This window comes from Thamnophis sirtalis, unplaced genomic scaffold (assembly GCF_051295495.1).
Source record: "Thamnophis sirtalis isolate CommonGarterSnake01/CBP01778 unplaced genomic scaffold, rThaSir2_p1.2 scaffold_13, whole genome shotgun sequence".
Taxonomy (NCBI): domain Eukaryota; kingdom Metazoa; phylum Chordata; class Lepidosauria; order Squamata; family Natricidae; genus Thamnophis; species Thamnophis sirtalis.
In genome coordinates, this window is record NW_028261393.1 from 1,642,170 (window position 1) to 1,652,502 (window position 10,333).

Here is a 10,333-nt window from a genome sequence, read left to right on the forward strand (position 1 = left end):
CATCCATCTTTCCTTTCATCCTTCCTTCCCTTCCCCCTTTCCCTTCTTTCCTTCCTTCTGCCCTTTCTTCTTTCCTTCCTTCCTCTCCCTCCTTCCTTCCCTCTCCCTCTTTCCTTCCTTTCATCCTTCCTTCCCTCTCCTTTCTTCCTTCCTTTTTTTCCTTTCCTCCTTCCTTCTCTCCTTCCTTCCTTCCTTCCTTCCTTCCTTCCTTCCTTCCTTCCCTCCCTCCCTCCCTCCCTCCCTCCCTCCTTCCAAAATTTCTTAGCGTAAAAACATGAATGTGATACAGGGATCTGCCACTAGGTGGCTCCAGAGTCCTAACTAAAAACAAGGCTCCTGCCTTGATCTCCCAAATCGATGATGGATCAGAGACTGTTCCCAGGGGACGTTCTAGGTTCCTTAAAACAAAGAGCAGGAATCCCCTTTGGGGCTCTCTGGGAGGAAAATGAGATCAGCCTGGAACTGTCGAGTCTCTTCTAGCGTCTGAATGACCCCAGCAATGTCAAAAGAAAGACGGGGCTTCCTCGACACGTCAAATATAACTTTCTGCCCTTTGCAGAAGTTTTTATCCCCTTTCTGTAAGTGTTAGAAGGCAGAAGGCAATTCAACATGCATTGCCCAACACTGAATACGTTACCTAGTTGGGTCTCGAAATGTCTGCAAGAAAACATCCAAGCTCAGCACCAAGGACCCCACAATCCTCCTCCTCCTCCTCCTCCTCCTCCTCCTCCTCCTCCTCCTCCTCCTCCTCCTCCTCCTCCTCCTCCTCCTCCTCCTCCTCCTCCTCCTCCTCCTCCTCCTCCCCTTGCAAACCCCACTACCTTTTAGCACTGATAAGTTGGGTGTCTGAATGTCTGAAGAAATCCATCAAGCTCAGAGAGCACCAAGGACCCCACAATTCCTCTTCCTCCTCCCCCTCCTCCTCCTCCTCCTCCTCCTCCTCCTTGCAAACCCCACTACCTTTTAGTACTGATAAGTTGGGTGTCTGAAGAAATCCATCAAGCTCAGAGAGCACCAAGGACCCCACAGTCCTCCTCTCCTCCCTTTTCTCCACTCCACAAAGGCCATTCCCTTCCAGCACTGATGATGTAACCTAGCTAGGTCACGAAACGTCTGCAAAGCGCCCACCCAGCTCAGAGAGCACCAAGGACCCCCCACAGTCCAACCTTGAGCTCCAAAGATTCTCCTCTCTTGATGCTAGAAGCTCCTTGAGGGCCTGGACGTTCCTTCCGGACGTTTCCTTCCTCTCCTTTCAGGTCCTGGTAGCCCTCCGGCATCTGCATTTCAAGAACATCGTCCACTGCGACCTGAAGCCTGGAGAACGTCCTCCTGGCGTCCGCCGAGCCTTTTCCGCAGTAAACTGTTTCTTGCACTCAGGATCCTCCCAGACACACACACACACACACACACCCCAGGCCCAAGCTCTAAGCTTTCCCCCTTGCACACTAGCGTCCCTTCCACCCCCAAAATGCAAAGTGTGCTTGTGGGATCGTTGACCACAATTCCTCCAGCATTCAAGGTGTAACCGTGGGTTCTTCTCCCTGAGAATTCATGGGAGGGCATCGTTCCGGTGTGCAGCTTGGCTGAAAGACATAAGAGCCGAGGTGGCGCAGTGGTTAGGGTGCAGCACTGCAGGCCATTTCAGCTGACTGTTATCTGCAGTTCGGCGGTTCAAATCTCACCGGCTCAAGGTTGACTCAGCCTTCCATCCTTCCGAGGTGGGTGAAATGAGGACCCAGATTGTTGTTGGGGGCAATATGCTGACTCTGTAAACCGCTTAGAGAGGGCTGAAAGCCCTATGAAGCGGTATATAAGTCTGACTGCTATTGCTATTTGCTAACTGCTATTGCTATCTATCTATCTATCTATCTATCTATCTATCTATCTATCTATCTATCTATCTATCTTCTATATCAGATTGTTGGGAGTGATATGCTGACTCTGTAAACTGCTTAGAGAGGGCTGAAAGCCCCATGAAGCGGTATATAAGTCTAACTGCTATTGCTATTGCTATTGCTATTGCTATTGCTATTGCTATCTCTATCTCTATCTATCTATCTTCTATCTATCTATCTATCTATCTATCTATCTATCTATCTATCTATCTATATGGGATTGTTGGGGGCAATTTGCTGACTCTGTAAACCGCTTAGAGAGGGCTGAAAGCCCCATGAAGCGGTATATAAGTCTAACTGCTATTGCTATTGCTATAATTGCACGTAGGAGGCGTGTGTGGCTCTTTTTTAAGGGAAAAAATAGAAATAACCATGTTTTTCTTTCACCCGCCTTCTTGTGCTTCCGTTGGCCGAGGAGAACAAGGTGGGTGCGTCTGTGGGATGGAAGGGAAGCCAGGAGAGGAAGTGGGGGGGAAATGCGGTCGAAATGAGAGAGGGGCAGCAGAACTGGGAACCCCGAAAATCTCAGGGCCACATCTTGTGTTTCGTATCCGGCGTGAAAGACGAGGCCTTGTGGGAAAGTTCAACGTAATTGAGTTACTCCTCAGTTAGTCCTCAACTTAACGACCGCAATGGAGACCAGAGTTTCTCCTCGCAGTTACGACGTTGTGGTATTCCCGAGGGCCATGGGATCGAAATGGGGGTCGCTTGGCACCCGGCGTGTATTGAAGGATGGTCGCAACGTCCTCAGCTCTGCGACCATTGGGCAAGCAAAGTCAGTGGGAGGAGGCTGGTTTGGCTTAATGACTGTGGTTCACTTAACAACCGCAGGGATTCGCTTAGCCAGTGGCGAAAAAAGTCAACAGAGCGGACGCAGCTCACTTAAAAACTGTCTTGCTTAGCGGCGGCAATTCCGGCCCCGATTGTGGTCGCAAGTTGAGGACTAGATGTATGCCACGGGTGTTTCCTTCTTCGACCTGCCTTTCATATGATGTAGGTAGTCCTCGACGTACGTCCATAAGGGAGCCCAACATCTCTGTCTTTTAAGTGAGACATTTGGTCCCACTTTACGACCTTTCTTGACACAGTTGTTAAGTGGCGCACAGAAGTTCTTAAGTCCGTAACATGGTCGTTAAGCGGGGAACCTGGCTTCCCATCGACTTGGCTTGTCAGAAGGTCGCAAAAGGGGAATCCGTGTGATCCCGGAACTCTGCGGCCGTCATAAATACGAGTCAGTGGCCAAGCCATCTGAATTTGGGCCAGGCGATCCCGGGGAGGCTGCAAAAAGGTCGCGGGGGTGAAAAGAGATCCGTCGTAACTTTGGACGGTCGCTAAATGAAAGGGTCGTAAGTGGAGGGCGGCCCGTACACCCGGCCCTTGTGGGCTAAGGCTCCCTCCCGTCTCGGCTCCGCAGGTGAAGCTGTGCGACTTCGGCTTCGCCCGCATCATCGGGGAGAAGTCCTTCCGGCGCTCGGTGGTGGGGACCCCGGCCTACTTGGCCCCCGAGGTCCTCCTCAACCAGGGCTACAACCGGTCGCTGGACATTGTGTCGGTGGGCGTCATCCTGTATGTCAGCCTGAGCGGCACCTTCCCCTTCAACGAGGACGAGGACATCAACGACCAGATCCAGAACGCCGACTTCATGTACCCCCACAACCCCTGGCGGAGGATTTCGGTCGGAGGTAAATCCGGAGGTCTTTGGCAAGAGAGGCTGGAAAGGCTCCGGGTTCCTTTGAGAAGAACCGGGTCTCTTGAAGCCAGCATAGCTCCTTCTTCCTTCCTTCCCTCTCTATTCCTTCCTTCCCTCTCTTTCTTTCCTTCCTTCCCTCTCTATTCCTTCCTTCCTTCCTTCTCTATTCCTTCCTTCTCTCCCTCTCTATTCCTTCTTTCCTTCCTTCATTCCTTCCTTCCTTCCCTTCCTTCCCTCTCGATTTCTTCCTTACTTCCTTCTTTCCTTCCTTCCCTCTCTATTTCTTCCTTCTTTCTTTCCTTCCTTCCCTCTCTCCCACTCTATTCCTTCTTTCCTTCCTTCCTTTCTATTCCTTCCTTCCTTCCCTCTCGATTTCTTCCTTTCTTCCCTCTCTATTCCTTCCTTCTTTTTTTCCTTCCCTCTCTTCCTTCTCTCCCTCTCTATTCCTTCTTTTCCTTCCTTCATTCCTTCCTTCCCTTCCCTCTCCCCTCTCTATTCCTTCCTTCCCTTCCTTCCTTCCCTCTCCCCTCTCTATTCCTTCTTTTCTTCCTTCTTTCCTTCCTTCCTTTCTATTCCTTCCTTCCTTCCCTCTCTATTCCTTCCTTCTTTCCTTCCTCCCGCTCTTATTCCTTCCTTACTTCTTTCCTTCCTTCCCTTCCTCCCTTCCCTCTCTCCCTCTCTATTCCTTCCTCTCTTCCTTCCTTCCTTCACTCCCTCTCTATTCCTTCTTTCCTTCCTTCCTTATTCCTTCCTCCCTTCCCTCTCTATTCCTTCCTTCCTTCCCTCCCATTCCCTTCCTTACTTCCTTCTTTCCTTCCTTACTTCCCTCTCCCCCTCTCTATTCCTTCCTTCCTCCCTTCCTAACTTCCTTCCCCCTATTCATTCACTTCTTCTCTATTCCTTCCCTCTTCCTTCCTCCCCGCTATTTCTTTCTTCTCTCTTTTCTTTCCTTTTCTGTCTTCCTTCCTCCCCACCATTCCTTCTTTCTCTCCCTTCCTTCCTTTTTCTCTCCTCTCTATTCCTCCCTCCCTTCTTTCTCTTTTTCTCTGTCTTTTCTTTCTTTATCTCCCTCCCTCCCTCCCTCCCTCCCTCCCATCTTTCCATCCATCCATCCCCACTTAGCATCACTTGGATTGAGTTGGACTGCAACAGAAATTGAAGGAACGAGAGTTCGTTAGTCCAGTGTTTCTCAACCTTGGCCACTTGAAGATGTCTGGACTTCAACTCCCAGAATTCCCCAGCAGTGGGTTAGGACAGTGTTTCTCAACCTTGGCAACTTGAAGATGTCCGGACTTCAACTCCCAGAATTCCCCAGCCAGCGAATGCTGGCTGGGGAATTCTGGGAGTTGAAGTCCGGACATCTTCAAATTGCCAAGGTTGAGAAACACTGCGTTAGTCAACAATTCTGGTTTTAAGGCTTTCCTTCTCCTCTCGCCTCCTCTTAGCCATCGACCTGATCAACAACCTGCTGCAGGTGAAGATGAGGAAACGTTACAGCGTGGATAAGTCACTCAGCCACACCTGGCTGCAGGTAGGTTGAAGAGGAGGGGGGTGGGCAGGCTGCGTTGAATTGCTTCCGACCCAAATGGGTCCCTCTCGGTCAGTCTTCGGCCTCTGTACATTTGGACTGTAAAAGTCCTTAATCGAGGGGCCCTTGCTGCTCCCCCAGCTGGGGTTCGTTTTTTGGAGACGTTTCATTACCAGAGTAGATAACCTCATCAGTGCTAGAAGGGAGAAGGGTTTGCAGAGAAGAGGAGGAGGAAGAGGAGGACGAGAACTGTGGGTTCCTTAGTGCTCTCTGAGCTTGGTTATTTTTTATTATTATTATTATACTACAATTGTATCACAGCGGCAGTTGTTTCGCCGGATTTGGCATTGGTTACTGGTCGGGCCCCACCCAGGGGCCTAGGATGCTGTAACGTATTTTCGTAATATGCGTGCAGATCCAAGCAGTGCGGCTTTTTGCATTTGACTGATGGGGATTTTGTCAAATGATCCATTGGAATTTGTGCAAAAATTATAATATTAAAACAGCAGCAAACTGGGAGGGAACATCAGCCTGAAAAAGTCACCGAAAATCAGATGGTCAAGATCTTGTGGGGTTTCCGTATACAAACGGACAAAATACCGGCGCATAATACACCAGACATCACACTGGTTGAGAAAATAAGGTCACAATCATAGACATCGCAATACCAGGTGATAGCAGGGTCGCCGAGAAGGAACATGAAAAAATCGCAAGATACCAGGACTTAAAAATCGAAATTCAACGATTATGGGCACAAACCAGCAGTGGTAATTCCAGTGGTAATTGGCACACTGGGTGCTATTCCAAAAGAACTGGAATTACATTTAAAACAGTTAAAAATTGACAAAATCCCCATCAGTCAAATGCAAAAAGCCGCACTGCTTGGATCTGCACGGATATTACGAAAATACGTTATGACGTCCTAGGCCCTGGGTGGGGCCCGACTAGTAACCAATGCCAAATCCGGCGAAACAACTGGCCGCTGTGATACAATTGTATAATAATAATAAATTAAATTTTGTATGCCGCCCACTCTCAAAGAGAACTCAGGGCGGCTTACAGTAGAAGGGGAGGGGGATATAAAAATAAAATAAAACAACAGTTTAAAAATTGCACAACAGTCACAAACCTAAAGTGGGGCTGGACAACTCAACAGCCCCAGGCCTGCCGGAACAGCCAGGTCTTCGTCGCTTTGGCGGAAGGCCGGAAAGGGTAGTAAGGGTCCGGTTGCCCTGCTGACGTTTCATTACCCAACTGGGCAACATCATCAGCGCCAGAAGGGAGTGAGATTTGCTCTCACAATCTTGTGGCTTGCCCTCTCTGCGTGGACGGGAGTGTGTGGTCAGTGTGGCCACCCACGGGTCACCTGCTGGTCCCTAAGACCGCCTGAAAACACCGCCAACCTGCTTTGTGGTGTCCCTCTGCCCCCCTCCTTCTCCCCCCCTCCCCGCTTAGGATTACCAGACCTGGCTGGACCTCCGCGAGCTGGAGAGCCGGATGGGCGAGCGCTACATCACGCACGAGAGCGACGACGCCCGCTGGGAGCACTTTGCTGCCGAGCACAGCCTGCAGTACCCCGAGCATCTGCGTGTCGCCGGCTGCAGGAGGAAGAGGAGGAGGAGGAGGAGGGGCGGCCGCAGAGCAAGAGCAGGAGATGGAGATGGAAGGCTTGGCGGAGAGGGTCAGCGTCCTCTGAAGCCTTGTTGGAGGACCAAGGAACTGGATGACGGGAGCAGCCTCTGGCCCTGAATTCACACTCAATAATCTCGTTTTCCGGTGCTTGGAAAACAACAGGAAGAAACGGAAATTGTGGGGACTTGTGTTGGCCACAATTGCTAAGACCCGAAACGGCTGCCTTAAAGAAGACCCTCAAAAGGCTCCGGGGAGTCGCGCAGAATGGGTAGAGTCCCCCTGAACCAGGGGTGAAGTGCTAACGGGTTCGAACCGGTCCACGCAACTTATTTCCATTGGTTCCGCGCACCGGGAGTTGCTTTCCCCCACTTTTTAAAAGTGTGGGGGGGGTAAAGGTTCCACGATGATCAGATGTGCTTGTCGGAATCTCTTTTTTTTTTACTACCGGTTTCGGGCGGCTAGGTGTTAAAAAATGCTTTAAAAGTTTTTAAAGCTGGCCGCGCCCACCCAGTCCCATGACTTCACCACCACCACCAAGCCACGCCCACCAAGCCACACTCAGAGAACCGTGGCCAATTTTTTTTACATTTCACCACTGCCCTGAACCCTGGGACACCGCCCTGCGTTCATTGCTTCCTCCCCTTTTTTCGATTGTGTGTTTGTGTGTGTTTGTGTGTATGTGTGACTCTGCAGGGTTGCGTCCGCCTAGTTTGAGCCTTTGGCTGCAACAGTCCTGGGTTAACGTCACGTCGTCCAATTTACTTCATTCAAAGACCGATGGGGGCTACAGATTGTGACACCCCCCACCCCACAGACACACCCAGGGGTGCAGAGGAATTTTTTGGGGGGGAGATGTGGAAGGTTGAGGAAGAGGAACCAGAGATGTTCCAAGGTGGAGGTTGAACCTCGAAGAGGCTTTCTTGGATGAAGATTCTTGGCTGAACGGGGGGTAGGGGGGTTCCTTCTCTAAACAGCGGTCTCCAAACATGGCTCCTTAAGACTTGTGGACTTCAACTCCCAGAATTCCTCAGCAGGGACATGCAGCAGGCAGAAAAGACGCTGGCTGAGGAATTCTGGGAGTTGAAGTCCACAAGACTTGACGTTTCCCTCTTTGGAAATCCCCCCGGGTCTAATAAATCTGAGAGGGAGTTGGTCTCTTTGATCACTGAATCAGTGTTTCTCAGGCATGGCCCCTTTAAGACCTGTGGACTTCAACTCCCAGAATTTCCGCAGCAGGCAGAAAGACGTTGCTGAGGAATTCTGGGAGTTGAAGTCCACAAGTCTTGAAGTTGCCCCCTTGGAGACCCCCCCTGGTCTAATAAACCTGAGTGGGAGTTGGTCTCTGATCATTCACTTGGAATTGAAAAACTGTGGACTTCAATCCCCAGAATTCACTAGCAAGCCGGCTGGGAATTCTGGGAGTTGAAGTACATCCCACTTAAAAGGGGCCCAAGCTTGAGAAAATACTGCTTTTAATGAGTTAGCAGAGTGGTAAAGATTATTGCCAAGCCGGCAAAAAACTCTTCAAGTAGGACACAACTTTTGGGGGGTCAAAAACTGAATCGACCCCTCTCGTGTGCCCCCCCCCTGCAAACCTTCTGCTCCTTCCGCTATGCCTCCCAAACGGCACGTCGGCTTGCCGAAGTTGCCCGTTTGAAATAGGCCAGTGCCGCCAAAGACTGGCTCCTTGTGAGTGCAGACAAAGGCACCTTCTCTTCCAGCGCAAAGTGGGCCAACTTCTTGGCCTTCAAACCACACAGGCTGGCGGAAATCCATGCGCTGGAAGGGAAATGAGGAAATCCCAGAGGAGGGGGGAGGGAAAGACTACGTGGTTCCCGCTCCCCCCACTTTTTTTTTTAAAAGTATTTCTCTTTGAAAGATTCATAGCCCATTCTGCACCTCCGGTGTGATTAACCCATAATTTTTGGACGGGAGAGGAATTCTCCATCTAATCCAGTGGTTCCCCAAACTTGGCAACTTTTAAGACTTGTGGACTTCAACTCCCAGAATTCTCCAGCCAGCAACCTCTTCTATCTGTTACTTCTTGTCCTGGACAGAATACAGAATTACAGAGTTGAAAGAGACCTTGGAGGTCTTCTAGTCCAAAAGAGAATTCTGGGAGTTGAAGTCCACAAGTCTTAAAAGTTGCCAGGTTTGGGAACCACTGGATTCTAATCCAATGCTTTCCAAGATGCTCAACTATGGAAATATTTTTCTTCCCAGCCAGGCTGATTGGAATAGTAAGTCTCACATAGTTGGAAGTATGGAAGAAGTTTGCAGGCCAATGGATGGCAGTTTGGGAGGGAGAAATAGGTGGCTTTGTGGTGGTTTGCATAACACAAAACGAGGCGACAGATTTATTCAGAGGTCGGTTCGGGCAGGTTCGTCCGAATAGGTCGTAACTTGACCTGGGTCGACGGCAGTGCCATCTCGTTTTTCGGTTCTGTGAATGCGTGGAAAAGTTTTCATTGCGAACATTTATTTCCCCCCCCCCCCCCAATTTTTGAAGGTTTTGCATATGCGCAGATCCGAGGGTGGCGCAGTGGTTAAATGCAGCACTGCAGGCTACTTCAGCTGACTGCAGTTCGGCTGTTCAAATCTCACCGGCTCAGGGTTGACTCAGCCTTCCATCCTTCCGAGGTGGGTAAAATGAGGACCCGATTGTTGTTGGGGGCAATATGCTGACTCTGTAAACCGCTTAGAGAGGGCTGGAAGCCCTATGAAGCGGTATATAAGTCTAACTGCTATTGCTATTTATTTGCAAAAGCGCACGTGCGCGGAGCAAAATTTTTGTGCGCACCGAACCGGCAGTCATGCCATCAACAACCCACCCCTGCGTCGATTAGATTAGTGGTCCACATCTCTACTCCCTGCTCTTAAATTTGGCCAGCATCCTTCTGCTGAATCTTACCGATTCTTCCCCCAACCCCCCGGACACTTCATTGATTTCACATCTGTGTTTTGCCCATCAGGGCTTGTGGGTTAAACCACCATTGATTCGGAAATGGTTAGTTTTATAGCACAGGGCAGCCTCTGAAGTGGCCCCCTTGGGAGCGGCTGGGGTTGCATTGAAGAGGCAGCTTCCCACGGACAACTGTTTATATATCCTGAAATGTCTTATTATTATTATTTTTTTAATAACCTGAACGTTGTGCTGTGTATAAAAAAATACATTTAAATCCTAGATTTGAAAAGTCGTCTTTGTAGATTTGGCTGCAGAGGTCCGGAGGGAGTCTGTTTCATTCTCTGTTGCGCAGGTCTCTGGGGGAGAACGCCCATCGGATGCCCGCTTATTGATTTATCCTTCTATTTATAAATCTGTTTATAGGCCGCCCATCTAATATCGGGCATCTCTGGGCAGCTGGCGACGTTGCTCGTCTTCATTCCACTTCCCAATCTCTGGAAAAAATCCTCCTCCTTCCAAAGGTTTGCCTGTAGATTGCATTTTGTTGCTGGGGGGGGAAGGGGGCTCTCTTGCTGGGCAAGACCCCTCTGTCCCTTGTTTTTCCAGGGCTGCTCCAATGGCGTGCCCATTTTCCACCCGCATGGCAAGCTGTGTCATTTGTGCAAGGTGGGCCTTTGAAAACA

The 10,333-nt window shown here is 50.1% G+C and overlaps 1 protein-coding gene across 1 annotated transcript in view; it reads left to right on the plus strand.

The window, feature by feature from the left end:
- PRKD2 (protein kinase D2) overlaps positions 1 to 7,128 on the plus strand; it is a 33,126-nt gene extending 25,998 nt beyond the window's left edge. Inside the window, 6 exon segments of the mRNA XM_087727283.1 lie at positions 1,257 to 1,316; positions 1,318 to 1,362; positions 3,310 to 3,577; positions 5,031 to 5,116; positions 6,569 to 6,724; positions 6,726 to 7,128. Coding sequence (XP_087583409.1) covers positions 1,257 to 1,316; positions 1,318 to 1,362; positions 3,310 to 3,577; positions 5,031 to 5,116; positions 6,569 to 6,724; positions 6,726 to 6,809 — 699 coding nt within the window. The 3' untranslated portion in view covers positions 6,810 to 7,128.
- Positions 7,129 to 10,333: the final 3,205 nt, after the last annotated feature.